The sequence below is a fragment of the Nannobrachium achirus genome (assembly GCF_963921795.1).
Source record: "Nannobrachium achirus genome assembly, chromosome: 10".
Classification (NCBI taxonomy): domain Eukaryota; kingdom Metazoa; phylum Chordata; class Actinopteri; order Myctophiformes; family Myctophidae; genus Nannobrachium; species Nannobrachium achirus.
The window spans coordinates 44640929-44663573 of record NC_137819.1 but is presented as its reverse complement, the minus strand read 5'-3'; the positions used below and the strand labels follow the sequence as shown (position 1 = coordinate 44663573).

The following is a 22645-nucleotide window of genomic DNA, read 5'->3' as shown; positions in this document are numbered from 1 at the left end:
ATCGATCGGGAAACCAAGCTAATAGAAACTGCAGGCTTTCTATTCCTGGAAAGTTAGCATGACGGAAGCTATTTTTGTCGTGTTATCAAAAAGTTAAAAAAGTGTCACTGGTAAGCAGGTTTCTGAAGTGTCCACAGTTGAAAATCTGTGAAGTGGTCCTTTAAGCGTTGTTGATGGCATACTACATAGCCTTACCAGGGCTGGGAAATGTACTCAAAATATATTGAAACCGATATCTGGAACCAAAATGTATCATTTTCATGTTGGTTAATTGAATAATCAAGGTGCAGGCTTTAAAATGATTACCTTCACACACAAACTATGAAAAAACATCTGAATGAATTGTATACTGTAGTTATCTTGAACTATTATGTCTTGTTGCAGAATCTTCGATTCAGTTGCTCAAGACTGTCCAGAATAAAATTCATTTAATGCTAACAAACAGCATTATTCAAGCATACATTTTAGAAATTATCTTGGAGGGAAAATATGTGCCAGTTGACTTAAGGTTTGTGTCCTACTTGGGTATTAAAATAAATGCCAAAAATTGCTCCTACTGTGGCTCATCTGCCAGTGAAAAGCCCCCGTTGGAAGGACGTAGCAGCTCTTTTTTACTTATATTTTGTTAGTAGTACGAGATAAAAGATCAAAATGACTGGATACTCTGAAAATAGTTTTGGGTACAGACACTGTCACTTTCAACATTTATCTTAATTTTTACTTTAGGTAAATAACAGGGGGTTATTTATTCCTAAAGGAAAGATGTGGACAAACAGAAGTAGCATTGTTTTGGGGCTAGTGATTCCTTTGCAGTTAATATAATATCATTCTAGTACAACTATCACCGTTGTATACTTCTTCCTCTTCTTGCCATCGTTTGAGGACGAGGAGCTTGAGGAATCTCTGGCGAAGGTGGCAGAGGTAGAGTAACTGGACTCGTAGAGTGCAGACGGTACAGATGGTGACTTGACAGATGTTGCAGACTACTTTCTTTCACTGGTGTTTCTAGATGCTGACTGTGACAACAAAAGGCAACATTTAAGTAAATAGCAGGTTAGGAGACAGTCTTCAGGCATTTTAGACATGTTTTGTTCATAAAGATGTTACAGTTCAGTATTTCTTTTTCTTTTTTTTCCACCGCCACCATGAAGCTGATTTGAACATTTTAAACTGACATTTCTTCCTCTGCCTAGTGGGAATGTGTGTGCAATATTTCACTTGCATTGCACTCTGTATTCATGATTTGAGGCATTTTGTTCAAAAGGGAGCACTCTTGCAAACTTTGGAAGCCAATCTTAGCCAATCAGGATGGAATTTGAAAAATCTGAAAGACCTGTATCGTTTAATAACACCGATTGGCGTGATTTTTGGACAAAATCGGTAGAAGTACTGTCCAAAAATTTGTTTTGCACACATCAGCCTCCTGGTGGCGCCATAACAGGCCCATGCCGAAAATTGGGCAGAGGTTCTGCTCTGGCACCCAAGGAGTGTGAGTGCTCAGTTTCGTCCTGGCAGAGAAAATGGATTTGCAAAAATCTGCCTCTTGGTGGCGCTATAACAGCAGAGGTTCAAAGAATTCTTTTTATCTTCACCTATTACAGAGGGGACGGAAGTGCAGCAGGACCATTTTAGTAATACATTTATACTGAAAATTTAAATAATGAACAAATAAATATATTTTTTTTTTGAATCCAGCAAAAAAGTCATGGACCCCCTGCAGTACCTCCGGGCACCCTAGGGGTGGTGGACCCCCTGTTGAGGAACTCTGATTTAAGTCTTGAGAGTATAAAATGAAAACAAATTGGCTTGCTCTTGCTCTCAAGGTCCATTGGGTTACCAACTCTCCTTCATTTAGCTGGGGACCACCTGGAACCCCCTCAAGGACCACTGGTGGTCCCCGGACCGCTGGTTGAAAACCACTGACCTATTAGATGCAATATTATCCTTTTTAATACTGTATTAATTATTTAATTCCCATTATACCGTATGTATTCCCCTTTCTATGAATTGAACTATTAATACTTACTCAATAGCAATGTAGTTGTAGCTACTACAGAGCATCACAGTGACTTAATCCATTCAAACCGAGTGGTTTTGATGTAGACACATTATGTAAACTAAACAATAAGTGCTTGGCTAGCCTGCTGCAGCACCACATTTGATACAGTTAGCTAGATTTAATAGCTTAAATAGCTTCTCATACATTACCACAATGATACAGAGTGCACCAAAGCATGTTTCAACAATAGACACAAAGGTCTCAAACCCCTCATTGTTTTTAAGAAAGATATCTGGGCATAAATAGGAAGCAAAGTAGCTAGCAACAGGAATAGCAACAGGCCTGAGGCCTGTATGCTAGCTATGTGTTATCAACACTTTTCCCTTCAGGTTCACAAACTCAAATGAGAAAAGTTCTTGTTAGCTTACCAAGGGAGATGCATCAAAGACCAATGCTGTGCTGTTCTTGCAGTGAATAAAGGTGAAGAAAAAAAAAAGTTTTCACTGAGGTAGTGTGCTAACCAAATAATTAGCAAAAACGATTTTGCTTCTTTCTCTCTAAAAGTATCTTTCTTCATAAACCTTCTAGTTCTGTTCAATCAAAGTCACTTCTCAATCAAACATCATCACTTCAGAATTAATTGTGTTCACTCAGAAAGCCATCTCATGTTCTCTCTCATGCAGCAGAAAGAAAAACAAGGAAGCATGTCTACACTTCCTGGTCCAGAAAGTAAAAAAACAGGGCGGTCCTTAGCACCTGATTGGCTAACTCAGCCAACTCACAGCAAGCAATGTTCTTAATGGCTCCCCCTGTTAGATTGACTGCTGCTCTCACGAATCACACTCCATGTCATTTTAGCACCAGAATTTAACCCCTGAAATGCCAGTTCAGTTATTGTGCTGAGATGACCTGGTTTTAGATTATTTGTTGGTTTATTTCATCACATACTTAGGTGATTATTAAATATGTTGATGGCCTATTTATTGCGACCGTTAGGTCGCAGTTACTTGCACTCCTATACTATCCAAACCTCCACCGGCTGTCAGTCCATCCCTCTGTCAGTCAGTCTGTCAGTCACACGTCACACATCACACTTTTCCCCTGCTCATATCTCCGCAAGCGTTGCCCCGATCCATGCCACATTTTGCACACACACTCCTTGCCTGCCAAACCACAACCTCCACCCATCAATTCTCACATGGCCCTCTTCTAGCGCCACCATGAGGCAGATTCTTGCGAAACACATTTTTGGACACTACTCCTACAGATTTTGCCCTAAAATCACGCAAATCGGTACACAGTATGTCTACACTCATGTCATCAACATGGATCTGTCATATAGCGCCACCATCAGGCCGATTTTTTCAAACACATTTTTGGACACTGCTCCTACACATTTTGGCCTAAAATCACGCAAATCGGTACACAGTATATCTACACTCATGTCATCAACCTGGATCTGTCCCATATAGCGCCACCTTCAGGCCGATTTTTTCAAACACATTTTTGGACACTGCTCCTACAGATTTTGCCCTAAAATCACGCGAATCGGTACACAGTATGTCTACACTTATCTCATCAACATGGATCTGCCACCATCAGGACGATTTTGGAAAAACAAATTTTTGGCCTATTTGACCAACGGTCGCTTATCTCCCGATTAGGGAGTCTTACTGGTTTGTTACAGAGTAGGAAAATCAGGTCGCAGTTACTATCAAAACCTCCACCGGCTGTCTGTCTGTCTGCCTGTCAGTCACGTCACACTTTTCTCCAACTCATATCTCCGCCACCGTTGCCCCTATCCATGCCAAACTTTGCACACACACTCCTTGCCTGCCAAACCACAGCCCGCATTTCTCACATGGCCCTCTTCTAGCGCCACCATGAGGCCCATTCTTGTAAAACACATTTTTGGACACTGCTCCTACAGATTTTGCCCTAAAATCACACAAAGCGGTACATGTGATCTGACGGTCGCTTATCTCCCCATTAGGGAGTCTTATGGGTTATTCTCTCTGTTTATCCATAATGTCATTTAATCCTGGCTTACACCGTGGTTCAAGTAAAGTAACTAAGTAAGTACATTTACCTAAATACTGTAGGCTAAGTACAATGTTGAGATGTGTGTACTTTACAAGAGTATTTCCAACTTCCAACACTTTTATTTTTACTCCACTATGTCTCGGATTCAAATATTGTACTTTTACTCCATTACATCTATTTGAACACTTTAGTTACTAGTTACTTTGTAGATTTAGATTAGTATTACAAAACTTACATTATGCACTTCAGCTAGGCTGTATATCAGTTTTGGCCATTTGAAAATAGCTGATCTACATGCTTGCGATGCGACCCATTGTGAGCTTGTAGATCAGCTATTTTCAAAAGATGTCGAAAGATGAAAACTTGAAAAGGGACATTCTGCATAATGAGTACTTTTATTTTTTTGTACAATATAGAAATACTGGTACACAGAAATTGCTGAAGGCAAATGGAATAAATGATTAGGGCGTATTAAAGGAGTGGTTCCTATTGATTACTCTTGCTATGGACAATTTGATAACAATAAATGTACCCTCATTGATTTGGGTCCCCATCCGGAAACTAGATTTTTTTTTTTGTCATAGCAATGTGCATGTTGATGGCATGACAGTAGAGATACTGTGTACTGCTTTGTGTGACTTTAAGTAGGGCAAAATCTGTAGGAGCAGAGTCCAAAAATTTGTTTTGCAAAGATCGGCCTAATGGTGGCGCTAGATAGGACAGATGAGTGTGATGGCATGAGTGTAGAGATACTGTGTACCGCTTTGCGTGATTTTAGGGCAAAATCTGTAGGAGCAGTGTCCAAAAAAAGTGTTTTGCAAGTATGGGCCTCATGGTGGCGCTAGAAGAGGGTCATGTGAGAAATGAGGGGTAGAGGTTGTGAGCATGACTGTAGAGATACTGTGTACCGCTTTGTGTGACTTTAAGTAGGGCAAAATCTGTAGGAGCAGTGTCCAAAAATGTGTTTTGCAAAGATCGGCCTGATGGTGGCGCTAAATAGGACAGATGCGTGTTGATGGCATGAGTGTAGAGATACTGTGTACCGCTTTGGGTGATTTTAGGGCAAAATCTGTAGGAGCAGTGTCCAAAAAAAGTGTTTTGCAAGTATGGGCCTCATGGTGGCGCTAGAAGAGGGTCATGTGAGAAATGAGGGGTGGAGGTTGTGGGCATGAGATACTGTGTACCGCTTTGTGTGACTTTAAGTAGGGCAAAATCTGTAGGAGCAGTGTCCAAAAATGTGTTTTGCAAAGATCGGCCTGATGGTGGCGCTAAATAGGACAGATGCGTGTTGATGGCATGAGTGTAGAGATACTGTGTACCGCTTTGGGTGATTTTAGGGCAAAATCTGTAGGAGCAGTGTCCAAAAATGTGTTTTACAAGAATGGGCCTCATGGTGGCGCTAGAAGAGGGCCATGTGAGAAATGCGGGCTGTGGTTTGGCAGGCAAGGAGTGTGTGTGCAAAGTTTGGCATGGATAGGGGCAACGGTGGCGGAGATATGAGTTGGAGAAAAGTGTGACGTGACTGACAGGCAGACAGACAGACAGACAGACAGACAACCGGTGGAGGATTTGATAGTAACTGCGACCTGATTTTCCTACTCTGTAACAAACCAGTAAGACTCCCTAATCGGGAGATAAGCGACCGTTGGTCAAATAGGCCAAAAATTTGTTTTTCCAAAATCGTCCTGATGGTGGCGCTAGATGGGACAGATCCATGTTGATGAGATAAGTGTAGACATACTGTGTACCGATTCGCGTGATTTTAGGGCAAAATCTATAGGAGCAGTGTCCAAAAATGTGTTTGAAAAAATCGGCCTGAAGGTGGCGCTATATGGGACAGATCCAGGTTGATGACATGAGTGAAGATATACTGTCTACCGATTTGCGTGATTTTAGGCCAAAATGTGTAGGAGCAGTGTCCAAAAATGTGTTTGAAAAAATCGGCCTGATGGTGGCGCTATATGGGACAGATCCATGTTGATGACATGAGTGTAGACATACTGTGTACTGATTTGCGTGATTTTAGGGCAAAATCTGTAGGAGTAGTGTCCAAAAATGTGTTTTAAAAAATCGGCCTGAAGGTGGCGCTATATGGGACAGATCCAGATTGATGACATGAGTGTAGATATACTGTGTACCGATTTGCATGATTTTAGGGCAAAAATTGTCGGAGCAGTGTCCAAAAATGTGTTTTGCAAGAATCTGCCTCATGGTGGCGCTAGAAGAGGGCCATGTGAGAATTGATGGGTGGAGGTTGTGGTTTGGCAGGCAAGGAGTGTGTGTGCAAAATGTGGCATGGATCGGGGCAACGGTTGCGGAGATATGAGCAGGGGAAAAGTGTGATGTGTGACGTGTGACTGACAGACTGACTGACAGAGGGATGGACTGACAGCCGGTGGAGGTTTGGATAGTATAGGAGTGCAAGTAACTGCGACCTAACGGTCGCAATAAATAGGCCATCAACATATTTAATAATCACCTAAGTATGTGATGAAATAAACCAACAAATAATCTAAAACCAGGTCATCTCAGCACAATAACTGAACTGGCATTTCAGGGGTTAAATTCTGGTGCTAAAATGACATGGAGTGTGCTTGGTGAGAGCAGCAGTCAATCTAGCAGGGGGAGCCATTAAGAACATTGCTTGCTGTGAGTTGGCTGAGTTAGCCAATCAGGTGCTAAGGACCGCCCTGTTTTTTACTTTCTGGACCAGGAAGTGTAGAGACATGCTTCCTTGTTTTTCTTTCTGCTGCATGAGAGAGGACATGAGATGGCTTTCTGAGTGAACACAATTAATTCTGAAGTGATGATGTTTGATTGAGAAGTGACTTTGATTGAACAGAACTAGAAGGTTTATGAAGAAAGATACTTTTAGAGAGAAAGAAGCAAAATCGTTTTTGCTAATTATTTGGTTAGCACACTACCTCAGTGAAAACTTTTTTTTTTCTTCACCTTTATTCACTGCAAGAACAGCACAGCATTGGTCTTTGATGCATCTCCCTTGGTAAGCTAACAAGAACTTTTCTCATTTGAGTTTGTGAACCTGAAGGGAAAAGTGTTGATAACACATAGCTAGCATACAGGCCTCAGGCCTGTTGCTATTCCTGTTGCTAGCTACTTTGCTTCCTATTTATGCCCAGATATCTTTCTTAAAAACAATGAGGGGTTTGAGACCTTTGTGTCTATTGTTGAAACATGCTTTGGTGCACTCTGTATCATTGTGGTAATGTATGAGAAGCTATTTAAGCTATTAAATCTAGCTAACTGTATCAAATGTGGTGCTGCAGCAGGCTAGCCAAGCACTTATTGTTTAGTTTACATAACTGTCTACATCAAAACCACTCGGTTTGAATGGATTAAGTCACTGTGATGCTCTGTAGTAGCTACAACTACATTGCTATTGAGTAAGTATTAATAGTTCAATTCATAGAAAGGGGAATACATACGGTATAATGGGAATTAATACAGTATTAAAAAAGATAATATTGCATCTAATAGGTCAGTGGTTTTCAACCAGCGGTCCGGGGACCACCAGTGGTCCTTGAGGGGGTTCCAGGTGGTCCCCAGCTAAATGAAGGAGAGTTGGTAACCCAATGGACCTTGAGAGCAAGAGCAAGCCAATTTGTTTTCATTTTATACTCTCAAGACTTAAAGGAGCATGAAACACAAAATCACTTTTTCTATAAATATATATTATATCAATGAGTCACTTGTGATAGGGAGCAGTGATATGGTTCAATTTGCCCATAGGCTTGGGGATTCAGAGCTTTCTGCTGTCTCTGTAGCTATTTCTGTGTACTTCCACTTTCTAGGTCAAAAAGAAATATTTCGCGCCACTCATTAAATATTACCTATCAATGTTCTGTGGTGTAACGTGACGTAGGCATATCTAATTAATATTAACGTTCGTTTAATACAGAGTTGTATCAAGGGGGGGCGTGGTTTCACTGTATGCTTGTTTCAGCCAGAGAGACAAGCAGGCTCCGTCAACAGACAGTTACACTGTGTGGTGCCTGTGTAGTGTAGCCTGTGTGTGTGCGTGCGTGCGTGTCGTGACAGTGCACGCACGCACACACACAACGTCCACAAGAAAACTAGCAGATCTACAAGCTCACAACGCGTCGCGAAAGCGACACGTTGTGAGCTTGTATATCGGCTATGTATGTAGCCTAGCTAATAGCCGTAGAGCCGAAACCAACGTGGTTACATGAGAAGCTGCTATGCTACGGCTGTTAGCTAGGCTACATAGCTACATAGCAGATATACAAGCTCACAACGTGTCGCTTTCACGACGCGTTGTGAGCTTGTAGATCTGCTAGTTTTCGTGTGTGGACGTCGCGTGTGTGCGCGCACTGTCACGACACACACAAACACACACACACACACACACACACACACACACACACACACACACACACACACTACACAGCAAATAGCTATCGCTAGCCTAGCGTCCATTCTTCTCTGGTTCCGTGGTCCAGGGCTGGAGAAAGTTATGTCCATGGATAAAAGCTCAGACGGCTTGTTTGTAAAATACCTGCACATTATAATTGTTTAAAGAACATGGAGTTGCCGAATCTTTATACTTTTTACACCTCCAATGGCTGGTTTTAAAAAATGTTTCCGAAATGGAAACAGCAACTGCCCAGTGCCCACTGCTGACAGCTTCGCTCTGTCTAGAACACGCAACGCATTACTCCGCCCCCTCCCCCCACAACGGCAGATAACCACGCCTACATTTTAGAAATCTTTTCATATCTCAAGTCTGATAAAACAAATAAAGAGGCGGGGTTTCACGCTCCTTTAAATCAGAGTTCCTCAACAGGGGGTCCACCACCCCTAGGGTGCCCGGAGGTACTGCAGGGGGTCCATGACATTTTTGCTGGATTAAAAAAATATATATATTTATTTGTTCATTATTTAAATTTTCAGTATAAATGTATTACTAAAATGGTCCTGCTGCACTTCCGTCCCCTCTGTAATAGGTGAAGATAAAAATAATTCTTTGAACCTCTGCTGTTATAGCGCCACCAAGAGGCAGATTTTTGCAAATCCATTTTCTCTGCCAGGACGAAACACTCCTTGGGTGCCAGAGCAGAACCTCTGCCCAATTTTCGGCATGGGCCTGTTATGGCGCCACCAGGAGGCTGATGTGTGCAAAACAAATTTTTGAACAGTACTTCTACCGATTTTGTCCAAAAATCACGCCAATCGGTGTTATTAAACGAAACAGGTCTTTCAGATTTTTCAAATTCCATCCTGATTGGCTAAGATTGGCTTCCAAAGTTTGCAAGAGTGCTCCCTTTTGAACAAAATGCCTCAAATCATGAATACAGAGTGCAATGCAAGTGAAATATTGCACACACATTCCCACTAGGCAGAGGAAGAAATGTCAGTTTAAAATGTTCATATCAGCTTCATGGTGGCGGTGGAAAAAAAAGAAAAGAAAGAAATACTGAACTGTAACATCTTTATGAACAAAACATGTCTAAAATGCCTGAAGACTGTCTCCTAACCTGCTATTTACTTAAATGTTGCCTTTTGTTGTCACAGTCAGCATCTAGAAACACCAGTGAAAGAAAGTAGTCTGCAACATCTGTCAAGTCACCATCTGTACCGTCTGCGCTCTACGAGTCCAGTTACTCTACCTCTGCCACCTTCGCCAGAGATTCCTCAAGCTCCTCGTCCTCAAACGATGGCAAGAAGAGGAAGAAGTATACAACGGTGATAGTTGTACTAGAATGATATTATATTAACTGCAAAGGAATCACTAGCCCCAAAACATTGCTACTTCTGTTTGTCCACATCTTTCCTTTAGGAATAAATAACCCCCTGTTATTTACCTAAAGTAAAAATTAAGATAATTGTTGAAAGTGACAGTGTCTGTACCCAAAACTATTTTCAGAGTATCCAGTCATTTTGATCTTTTATCTCTTACTACTAACAAAATATAAGTAAAAAAGAGCTGCTACGTCCTTCCAACGGGGGCTTTTCACTGGCAGATGAGCCACAGTAGGAGCAATTTTTGGCATTTATTTTAATACCCAAGTAGGACACAAACCTTAAGTCAACTGGCACATATTTTCCCTCCAAGATAATTTCTAAAATGTATGCTTGAATAATGCTGTTTGTTAGCATTAAATGAATTTTATTCTGGACAGTCTTGAGCAACTGAATCGAAGATTCTGCAACAAGACATAATAGTTCAAGATAACTACAGTATACAATTCATTCAGATGTTTTTTCATAGTTTGTGTGTGAAGGTAATCATTTTAAAGCCTGCACCTTGATTATTCAATTAACCAACATGAAAATGATAAATTTTGGTTCCAGATATCGGTTTCAATATATTTTGAGTACATTTCCCAGCCCTGGTAAGGCTATGTAGTATGCCATCAACAACGCTTAAAGGACCACTTCACAGATTTTCAACTGTGGACACTTCAGAAACCTGCTTACCAGTGACACTTTTTTAACTTTTTGATAACACGACAAAAATAGCTTCCGTCATGCTAACTTTCCAGGAATAGAAAGCCTGCAGTTTCTATTAGCTTGGTTTCCCGATCGATGATGGTAGGCGGGTTCCTAAACTGTTCACAGCCAATGGTACCCTAATTTATGAGCATTAGTGAGGACCAATTATATGAACAAAGCTTGACAATCTGTGAAGTAGTCCTTATATTGTAGTATTTATTTAATAGTCTTTATAGAACCTACACAAAAGCCTATGTAAGGCAATTTAGGCATTTTTGGGTCTATAGATAAAAAAAGGGGGGAAAGGGTGTTAAATAGTTTGTTTTTATATGCCATCATGCTTTCACATTTGATCATTGTTTCGGCAGAACCCCCATCTAGTAAGATATTTAGTCGCTAAATCAACTTATGTGAACATAATGTATTCTGGACCTGTTTTTACCCCCTTTGGGTAGATGTGAACTGCCAAATCGTTAATAAATGCTTATTAACACTTTGTTGATGTTAACAAGACACTGTTCTATTGTTAATAAATACTTTATTAGTGCTTTGTTAATGTTTATAAGCACACTGCTCCCACTTTAGAATAGGTACTGCAAAATGCTTAATTAATGTGTTAATAAATGCTTAACTAACGCTTTGTTGATGTTAAAGGTGATGCACCATGAAATTTCACTTTTCCTATTTTAAAACCTTTTTTTGGGGTCCCGCTAGCACCTTCTATCCTGGGGGGGGGGGGGTGGCGCAGTTCAGGCCAAAGGTGGTACTGCAGCTGAAAATGTTCTGAGAGCCATTCAAAAATGAGAGAGGCTCTCTATTCAGGAGTGGTAATTTAGCCTCAAACCTTTTGAAAAACTTTTTTGGGACATAAACAATATGACATAAATACTTTTTAAATGCATGGTGTATCACCTTTAACAGGACACAGTTCCATTGTTAAAGGACAACTTTGTTTTTTTACAACAAGTGTTCATATTTTAGATTGTAATTAGGGAGAAGAAAAAGTGAGTGTTAAAATGTTTTCATTTGCTTCGTTCTATTGTTTTATCGCGATTACTGTGCTAAAATGTGGGGCATGCGTACAAGTGGCCAAATATGTCTTTTTAGACACAATAAGCCAGCAGTTTCTTTATTGCTATTTACAGTAACACTTCTAGCCCCCATAAGTCATCAATCCATGAAAGGTTGCGTTGTATCTTGGGAATGGGCTTACTCTGTGTAAAATTACATATTTAGCCACTCGTACGCATGCCCCCAACCACTGAAATAAGAATCTCTAAGACAATAGAAAGATGTAAACAAAATAACTTTAACACTCATCTTTTATACTCTTTAATTACAATCTAAAATATGAACCCTTGTTGTAAAAAAAACAAAGTTGTCCTTTAATGAGTGCTTTGTTAATGCTTTGTAAATGTGTATACCACACTGCTCCCACTTTAAAATAGGTACTGCAAAATGCTTAATTAATGTGTTAATAAATGCTTAACTAACGCTTTGTTGATGTTAACAAGACATTGTTCCATTGTTAATGACTGCTTTGTTAATGGTTTGTTACTATTTATCCCACATTGCTCCCACTTTAGAATAGGTACTGCAAAATGCTTAACTAATGTGTTAATTAATCCTTTATTAACACTTTGTTGATGTTAACAAACTACTGTTCCATTGTTAATGAGTTATTACTTAATGATTTGTTAATGTTTTACCCACACTGCGGCCACTTTAGAATAAGTACTGCAAAATATTTAATTAATGTGTTAATAAATGCTTAACTAACGCTTTGTTGATGTTAACAAGACATTGTTCCATTGTTAATGACTGCTTTGTTAATGGTTTGTTACTATTTATCCCACATTGCCCCCACTTTAGAATAGGTACTGCAAAATGCTTAACTAATGTGTTAGTAAATGCTTAACTAACGCTTTGGTGATGTTAACAACACACTGTTCCTTTGTTAATGAGTTATTATCTAATGATTTGTTAATGTTTATACCATACTGCTCCCACTTTAGGATATGTACGGCAAAATGCTTAATTAATATGTTAATAAATGGTTAATAAACAATGTGTTGATGTTAATAAGAAACAAATTTGTTTTTAATGAGTGCTTTATTAATGATGTGTTAATGTTCATAAGACACTGCTCCCACTTTAGAATAGGTACTGCAAAATACTTAATTAATGTGTTAATAAATGGTTAGTAAATAGTTTAAAAATGCACTATAAGCTATTAATAAAGACTAACTAATGTCTGTTAATGTGCTAATAAGTATAATATAGTTAATGAGTTTGTTATGGGGGTTTTATAAATTGTTAATTAAGTATCTTATTAATTGTGTATTAAGTGTTAATTACGGATGTGTTACTTTCTTATTATCCTTATATTAACATATAGAAACATAAAATCAAGGTTTAATAAACGGTTAAATAACTGTTAGTTAAGTCGCTCATAATTTGTTTATTAGATGTTATTTAAGGTTGAACAACGTTCTTATTATCTATTAATTAACCATCTTTTAAATAGGTTATTAGGTGTTTATTAAGGTTGAATAACCTCTTTATTATCTATTTTTGTTAACATATATTAATGTTATTACATTTCTTCTAAATGGTTTGTTAATTGTTTATAAAGTAGCTTATTAAGTTTTCCAGTTGTTAATTAACTATTAACTAACTGTTAATAAGCATGTTAATAACTGTTTAGTAAGGTTAGTATTTTTCTTATAAATGGTTTCTTAATTGTTAACAAAGTAGCTTATAAATAGTTATTTAAGTTGTTTAATAACTATTAACAAACTGTTAATAAGCATGTTAGAAAACTGTTAATTAAGGTTAGTACATTTCTTACAAATGGTTTCTTAATTGTTAATAAAGTAGCTTATTAATAGTTATTTAAGTTGTTAATTAACTATTAACTAACTCTTAATAAGCATGTTAATAACTGTTAATTAAGGTTAGTACATTTCTTATAAATGGTTTCTTAATTGTTAATAAATTAGCTTATTAATAGTTAGTTAAGCTGTTAATTAACTATTTACTAACTGTTAATAAGCATGTTAATAACTGTTAACTAATGTTTATTAATGGTACCTTATTTTAAAGTGTTACCGAGTTTGGTTGCATTTAATGATTTCAATGTGGTTTCAATGTGAAGTGGTCCTTGTGTTATGAGCTACTGTACTGTACTGTATTGACACCATAGAGCCAATTATTTGGTAAGGACCACTTGAAAGTGGAACAGAACTGAAGAGGCCACGCTGCCACTTGAGCAAAATGGCGAGTTCCAGCAATGCCTTCCAAACCTCTGCCCTCCTCCAAATCACTATGTTATCAAACTTAGCGAGGATTGGAAAGGATGCACAGAGAGAATGGGTGTTCCTGGAGTTAAAATCACAATATATAGCCTATACTGTATATATATCACGATTATTTCAAACTTTGTTCTACAAGCTCACAACCCGCTTGTAGATTGGCTACTTTTGCACGCCACCTTGTACAGGGCTTAATGGTTAATCGGAGTAACATAATTGTAAATAATATAAATGTGCAAAATAAAAATAATTTATCACAAATAAAACTGCTTCTCGATTAATTGATTAACCTACTTGAGCAAGATCAAGTTGGTTATCGGTTCTAAATGTCAGTTTCGATACATTTCAGTTAATTGCCCTGCAGCGTCCAAACTCTGCCCTCTTCTCAAATCACCGTTATCAGCCTCAGTGGGGATTGGACGGGATGCACTCATCTACAGGAGAGAAATACGTAGGTGCGCCTGGAGACTAGAGGAGAGAGCCCAGCCGGGGAGTTAAAAGGGGAAATAAGTGCAGGAACGAGAAAAGGTGAGAGAGGGATTTGATGAAGTATGTGATGATGTGTCCATTAGAGTGCAGCGGAGGAACATTAAACAATACAGCGGGGCTGGTAAAGGTCAGCACACTCTCTGGGGGGGTTTCATCCATATTGATCTCTGTGTCCGATACGGCTGGAAGCCACTGTTCCCCTGTCTCAATCTTAAATCCTCATACTGTGACAATGGTCCTCAAAGAGAGAGGCATTGCGAGAGAGAGATGATGATGATGATGAGATTGCGGCGGGAGGAGGGAGAAAGCACTGACACAAAATGAGTTTTCATCTTCCATTTTGTTGCATTGCTCCGGAGATGACTCCTCTGTCCTGCTCTATTGACCGCTCTGTCTCAGGCAATATCACACGCGCACAGCTACACGTGTGCGTGTGTGCGCACTCACTCACTCACTCACTCACTCACTCACTCAATTCAATTGGCTTTATTGGCATGACATTTTACAAATGTTGCCAAAGCACAAATACAATTATGACAAACAACAAACAATATAACAATATACATCAATGAAATTACAGTACATAAAGGGAGATGGTGCGGTAAAGTAAACATATGGTATACAGTATATGTGTCCTACTGGTTGCCCCTTTTCTTGTGACAGGAATTTAAATATTTTGCTAAAACTGCACATTCTTTCTGTTCTCCCAAAAGGAGTGGCAATTTCTCCCTTTCTGTCATACTTCTGAATTATGGCCAAATTATATATATATTTTTGGGAAGAACTCCTCCCTAATGTTTGTGTATTTTTTACTTTGTGTAAGGAAGTGTAATTCTGTCTCTACAGCTCCCTCATCACAATGGCAGCACAGCCTCTCCTCCCTCACTCACTCGCGCGCGCGCACACACACACACACACACACACACACACACACACACACACACACACACACACACACACACACACACACACACAGAATGAGAGGCAGTTCACCGACTCGTTAATTATAACAACACGAGGCCAGGTATGATTTGTTAATTAGACAATTATTTCTCCCCATTTGTTTGTTTGCTAATTGCCCAGTAGACTGATGTTTTCCTCTGTACTGTATTGTGCTGTAAAATGCTCTGGAAAGCTTGTTTAATGTTTCATAGGGGGGGGGGAAGAGAGAGAGAGAGAGAGAGAGAGAGAGAGAGAGAGAGAGAGAGAGAGAGAGAGAGAGAGAGAGAGAGAGAGAGAGAGAGAGAGAGAGAGAGAGAGAGAGAGAGAGAGAGAGAGAGAGAGAGAGAGAGAGAGAGAGAGAGAGAGAGAGAGACTTTTTGAGTCCGAGTCCTCCTCCACACCCAGCCCGGTTCCAATAATGTCCTGGACACCACAAACTTGCAACATTACAGTGCATGGCAATGCTTTGATGCTGTCTTAGTTCTATCAGGTTTTCAGAGTAGCCTTTTGAGTCGAAACACATTTCCAACTCAGGGAAAAGGTTCTCCCCATCTGAACTCCTTACAAGTTCCGTATCGTCCGTAGACAGCGTTCTTGTCCATTGTCTCAAAGAGCAGCCCACACAGCAAACTGATCTTAGCGACCCCAACAGATCAGCTGCCCGCTCCTCCACCATCAAAGAGCCGTCCATACAGCACGCTGATCTTAGCGACCCCAACAGATCAGCTGCCCGCTCCTCCACCATACTTTGACCAGCTACATCCAACAGTCTCTTTGCTTTTGCAATATCCACTCCAGTGGCCCATGGCACAGAGTCAATGAGTGAAGTCTGATGTTGGACTGCTTTATGAGTCCATCCTGGCCCCTCCAACCAGAGGCTCTTCCTCAAAACAGTACAGGCATAGCGGTCTGCACCATTGTCCAGTCAAGCATTGCCCATATATCATCTTCATGTCCATTAAAACCAAAGCTAAATGAAAAAGAGGACTCAGTGCAGAGAAGGAGCCACACCACAGCACCAAACAATTCATGAACATAACAAGAAACATTAAGCTGTCTGTTTAACAGTGTCATCGTTCAACTCTTGCCTAACTTTTGTAATCATTTTTTTCAATCTGCTAATCTCCTGTTCAGTGAGAGCCCCATTTTCCTTTTTTCTACATATTTAATTTAGCTGATTTCACAAACTTCAGTTTACCAGGGAAATGTTTTTCAATTTTCAAAAATCTTTCATTTTAGTTTCTGTAGAAATTGCTTCATTTCCGACAGCTCATAACACCCTTCATCATCATTTTCCCAACAATCTGATTCAGAATCATTTTGTTTTTCTTCGGCTGTCAACTTTTTGGCTTGGTGACCCATCTGAACTGTTGGCCTTTCTTTTCTGTCTCCCTGCCTTTAACTTCTCCTCCTCCTCTCCCATATCAACCTCAACAACCAGACCTCCTCCCACCTCCACCTGACTAGCAGTGGGAGTACTGTCCTCTTGAGTACAAATAACGCTCTCTTGACTTGCCTCAGGTTCAGCAGCACTAGGCACCTTCTCTCCATCCCCCCCACCTTCCTCTCCCCCAGTTCCACCTGCTTGCCCCGTGCCCCCCTGCCCCCATGGATTCTTCCCCCTCTCCTTTTTACCAACACTAGTCCCAGCTGCAGCAATGTCCCTCTCAGGACAGGACCTGACCAAATGTGTGTCCTCTCCACAGCCAAAACATTTCATGTTCTCTGTTGTTGCATAAATTGTGTAATCAAAACCATCAACTTTCAGCTTGAAAGCAATAGTAAGCTCTTGGTTCCTATCAGTCATGACCATGTATAGCATTCTCCTGTGGGAGACGACATGTTTCAATGCAGGTGATTTACAGCCCGAGGGCAGCTTCTTAATGGGCGACACTACTTTCCCAAACCTAGACAACTCTTTGATAATCATCTCGTCGTCTATGAAAGGGGGTACGTTTGACAGCAAAACTTTCTTTGCTGGTGTAGTGAGGGGCGTTACCGACACAAACGTGTCCTTTACTACTAAACCGTTTGTAATGACAACGTTCACTTTATCCACCTCATCCACAAAAATCACCACGCCACCATTCATTCTGGCAGCAGATTTAACGCTCGCGGACCCCACCGCGGCCGCTACCGCTAAACTACACTCCTCCACGGAGCACGGAAAACTTGGCGAGAGAGAGAGAGAGAGAGAGAGAGAGAGAGAGAGAGAGAGAGAGAGAGAGAGAGAGAGAGAGAGAGAGAGAGAGAGAGAGAGAGAGAGAATGACATACTGTACTTTGTGTGTGTGTGTGTCTCATTTTGAGTCAAAATTGAGTTCCAGTTATTGATCCACGGTTTGCTTCAATTGGTTTCAAAGGCACTGTGTTTAATACTGTAGCAAACTAGAAAGAGCCTCTCCAAACGCACGCACAACGCGCAACATGCTTTAATCCCGGCTGGAATCATCAGCTGCACATTTAATCTTATCTGAAACAAAATGATTACAGTGCTGTCCTACGACAATGTTGTACAATGCTTGATTCACAGCAGGTGGTCCTGTGGATAAAGGGGATAAATGGGCTGACGGGAGGGGAGAGGAAACAGTCTCTTCTCTCTGACATGTTGTTTCTGTGAACTCCCAAATTAGAGGATCGCTACTGATGGCTGGAGAGAGAGAGAGAGAGAGAGAGAGAGAGAGAGAGTGTGAGTGTTATGATTGCTAGCAAGTGTACAGTATGTGGCCGTGTGTGTGTGTGTGTGTGTGTGTGTGTGTGTGTGTGTGTGTGTGTGTGTGTGTGTGTGTGTGTGTGTGTGTGTGTGTGTGTGTGTGTGTGTGTGTGTGTGTGTGTGTGTGTGTGTGTGTGTGTGTGTGTCTTCCTCATCTCAGAAGCTTGACAGGGACTAATGTGAGAAAATACCAACTTACTGTATATTCACTATCAGTGATATGACAGGAACACACACTCACACTCACATTCTATTCAGCTACCTCGGCTATCATTATAGTATTGCTGTGTCTTCGTATAAAGGGGGCTGCCAGAGAAGTCCCATGGGCCAGTAGCATGCAACTGAAGTAGATCTACTAAATCAAAGATTTTTTCCCATGCTTTGGGAACCGTTTATTGCTTCCCCGTAATGTAGCTTAGCCCAAGAATATACGTTTGGACCGAATGTGGCAGCCTGTGCACAATGCACGTCGCTCCATGTGACTTTGAAAGTGGGGTCCGGGGACCCCCACGGGTTCTTGAGGTAGCCTGGAACCAGAAAGATTGCCCTAGACGGATTTGGGTCTTTCCCCGCTCAATTGTGAATCCATTTCCTCATCCCGAAGAGTTGGGTGACCAATCAGGGCCCAGTATTCAAATATGGCCGGGTTCATCACATGGCTGTATTGGCATGGTCTAACCAATTGCATTCCAGAGCCATTTTTTTTAAATGGGGGAACAAAAGCTTTCCTCACAAAACAGAAAAGATATACTAGAATAGAGCCCTGAGGGACTCTACTCGCTCAACCTTATGGAGTTTAAGTGGTTAAGTTTAGGGGTCAGGGTTGAAGTTATATGCTCGGTTAAATACCCTGTAAGCCAAATGACGTCATGATGACATTATGATAACGTCCTCCGGTGCCTCCGGTGACTCCCGTGACGTTCAGAACTCGGCTAGATCACAGCCCATATGGGGATGACCTTGATGCCATTACCAGGACGTCATATGGACTTTTTAGTTTGACAGGATTATTGTTATATTATTTCTAATGTTAGTTGAAATATGACCATGTAAGGTTATATTCTGGGACGTACTGTATCTGACTAGTTAGGACGTCCGTTTTCGTGGGCAGGATTTAGGTTGGTTGAAATCAGGTGATATTCTAGGCCAGATCTGACTAGTCATGGTTTGACTTGATCTGGCCCCAATCGAGACGTCACTGATTGGTCCAGGTCCTGACCGTGCTTGCTGGGTACTTGTGTGTGTGTGTATGTGCAGCACATCAGTCTTTGCATCCTAACGTGAATAAAGCAGAGAATGAAACTGTCCCTCTGTGTTCCTGCTGCAGACCCGTACGAGGACGACGACCTGAAGGTGAAGACCCAGAGACCTCGGTCAGCTGACCAGCCAGGTGTGTTTCAAGCACAAACAGGTGAGTAGTGTGGTGTGTGTGCGTGCGTGCCAAAAAATAGCAGATCTACAAGCTCACAACGCGACGCGTTGTGAGCTTATAGATCTGCAATTTTTTGGCAAAGAGGTAGAGAGTGAAACAAGACTATCAAGTACGTATATAAGTACATTTCAAATGGTACCGGATATGCAGCTAGGCAAATAAAAGGTGAAATGATCCCAGTGCATGACGGAGGACGATTTCACAATAAATTGAATCTCTACGATATGATTATCGTGAGTGTTTTTTTTATCACGATAAACGATAATATCGGTTATCGTCTCATCCCTAGTGTGTGTGTGTGTGTGTGTGTGCGTGCGTGTATTTGTGCATGTTTGTGTGTGAATGTGCGTGCGCGTGTGCATGTATTCCTCCACATGTTTTTTTTTTTCTTCACAAGCCCACGGCTCGGGCACAAAACTTGATGACTTCGCTTTATGAACTTCTTTAAATCCTAAAAAAAGGACTGCTCTTCATTAACTCCTCATCTATTAAATGTGTATTTGTCCCTTCGGGTCCTCCTCGCTCCACTTTCTTTTTGGACAGCTGCCGTGGTTGTCCCTAACTAATGATGGCCCAGTTCAGACGTGATGATGTGTAATTAATTAATGCAGATTTCAAAAAATTTCACATGATTAATCAGATAAGCGTACAAGTGGAGTCAATTATTCACGGCATGTCGTCGCGCTAGCTATGTTAGAAGTGCCGCGCACACGTCAGCGTACCGCCGCACGTACTGGGACTGGGAGCCGCGCTTTGTCGGGAACATGACAGGCACACGTTGTCCGCGTCACTCACACCCGCGCACAGCTGCTATTTTAGAACCGTGCACAGGTGTGCTGTACTGTATGTAGACACAGGGGCGTCACAAGGAGGGGGGGGGGGGAGTGGGACTGAGTAACTAGGGCCCAAGGTGGAGGGGCCCTAGTAACTTTAGCTATTGAAAAATAGCAGATATACAAGCTCACAGCGCAGCACCGAGTGCCGCGCTGCGAGCTTGTAGATCTGCTATTTTAGAAAAGTCATGAAAATGTGTGCAAATCTTTGAATATATGTATTTTTTAAGCAAACATTTGTAACTCAAATTGTGCTTCTGGAGGGGTCCCTGGAACTGAATATTTTGAGATGGGGGGTCCGTGGCCAAATACATATTATTTTGGGCGTCCTTCACATGAAAAAGTTTGAGCATCACTAACATGGAAACATAGGTTTCTTGCACACATTTTCACAATTTTTCAAAAATAGCAGATCTACAAGCTCGCAGCGCGGCACCGAGTGCCGCGCTGTGAGCTTGTATATCTGCTATTTTTCAATAGTTAACATTCATGGGGGGCCCACAGTGAATCCTTGTGCCCAGGGCCCAGAATTTGGTGTGACGCCCCTGTGTAGACACACACGACCGCATGCACACAAGACACAAAACGGCACACATACTGTCCAGTTTTGGTTCTCAAAGTGGGGTTCCAAGTTTTTAAGTCTTTTCGAAAAGTAAAGCCCTGCTTCATCATAGACTGTCGCACAAAACTAGTGAAAATAGTAGATCTACAAGCACACAACGCCTCGCGGTGCAAGGCGTTGTGTTGCTTGTAGATCTGCTATTTTCACTATTTTAATTCGTTTTTAAAATGATAAATGCCAAACGAGATACATTTGGACATACTGCACAAGGTTTCCACAACAACGAAATGGACTAATGGTCTTTAATAACAAACAGGTTCATTTGGTTCTATCTGAGTTAGTGTTTTGTTCTGTGTACTAATGCATACCAAAGTGGGGGTCCTTGAAATTAAAAAGTTTGAAAACCATACACCACTGTGCACGCTATTCATGCACCTGAACACTGTACTCACAGTTCCGTGCATTTCCAACAGCCGCCACTGTGTGAGAGACTCTCTACCGGGGGGAACCCCCTGGCAATGCCTTCACCCCCACTGCTCTTTATTCTCCCCCTCCCGACACACGCACACACTTCTCCTGCAGGCCTGTGCAATGAGCTTAAGCCCTGACTCAGTGCATGTTAATGAAGATGTAATGCGATTAACGGACATGCAATTAATTTGATTTCCTTCTTCGCTGCGTGATGACGCCTCTGTCCAAGGACACAGTGCTCATAAACAATTTGGTGACGAGAGGGAGCAAGAGAGAGAGAGAGAGAGAGAGAGAAGGAAAGAGAGCAGGGGGTTGGCTTATAACTATATTGCTCCCATGCTTCTCCAAGGGCGTACCTCGCTGGAGAGAAAGTACTGCCCTCCACAGCTGTCTCCCAAACTTAAGATCACCGCTGGGCCACACAATCCTGCGCGTGCATGCTTGTGTCTGTCCGTGCGTGTGGCTTTGCAAGCAAACTTGCCAAACGTGCCTATAGTGCCACGCACACAGTATGCTGTTTAACGTGGGTATAGTTTACATGCTGTGTTCTATATGTCGGCACTAGTATAGATTCATGAATTATAGATACGTTTTTACTTTATGTTTTCAACAGAGCCACACAGTCATGACCGTTGGTTCAACTCTGAAAGAACAGCTGTCAGGATTAATCACATGAACCCTATGTGTCCCTATTATGGGCTTGTCGTAATAATAGACAAACGTTCTGCAAAAAAATAGCAAACCACAAGCTTACAACGTGACTTATTGTGAGCTTGGAGATCGGCTGTTTTTGGCAAAGAGATATGGTGTAGAGGAGGGGGGAGAAGAGGGCCAAGACCACTGGCAATTGGATTTAAGTAGTTAATAAACAAACACCAAAACACTCGCCCCGGCAACCTCGGAGCGGTTTCTACCCGGTATTCCTAAACGTAACCTCAGTAAACTATGCCTAAACAACCTAACCCTATTCCTGAACTTAACTTCAGTAAGGCCTGGGCCACAGGGTAGTGGTCCAGGCACCTAAAAATATCGTAAAAAAAAAAAAAAAAAAAAAAAATCTTTAAAACTATGCCTAACCCTAAATGTATTTCTAAACTTAACCCCAGTAAAACAAATACAAGAATACAAGAGTGCGGTCGGCGGAAAAACATGGGGGCGAGCGTGTCCTGGGGACGAGCCTTACGGTTACCGGTTAAACTAGCGCTCAGTATTTCACAGTGTTGATGGTTTACAGTCCTGTGGGTTTATAAGACCTTGCACGCTGAAGGATCACACATGCTGCTATAATTCCCCACGAGCATTAATCTATTGGCTATGAGTATGGCCTTTTAATATCCATTAATATTATCCCCCTGCTCATGCATATTCTATCAA

General features: G+C 41.2%; 1 protein-coding gene across 1 annotated transcript in view; it reads left to right on the top strand.

The window, feature by feature from the left end:
- The window catches only part of adgrb2 (adhesion G protein-coupled receptor B2), a 356837-nt gene that overhangs the window by 99165 nt on the left and 235027 nt on the right, over positions 1–22645 (top strand). Inside the window, exon 3 of the mRNA XM_080734701.1 lies at positions 19301–19384. Within this exon, the coding sequence (XP_080590827.1) occupies positions 19301–19384 (84 nt within the window). The remainder of the gene's footprint in view (positions 1–19300; positions 19385–22645) is intronic.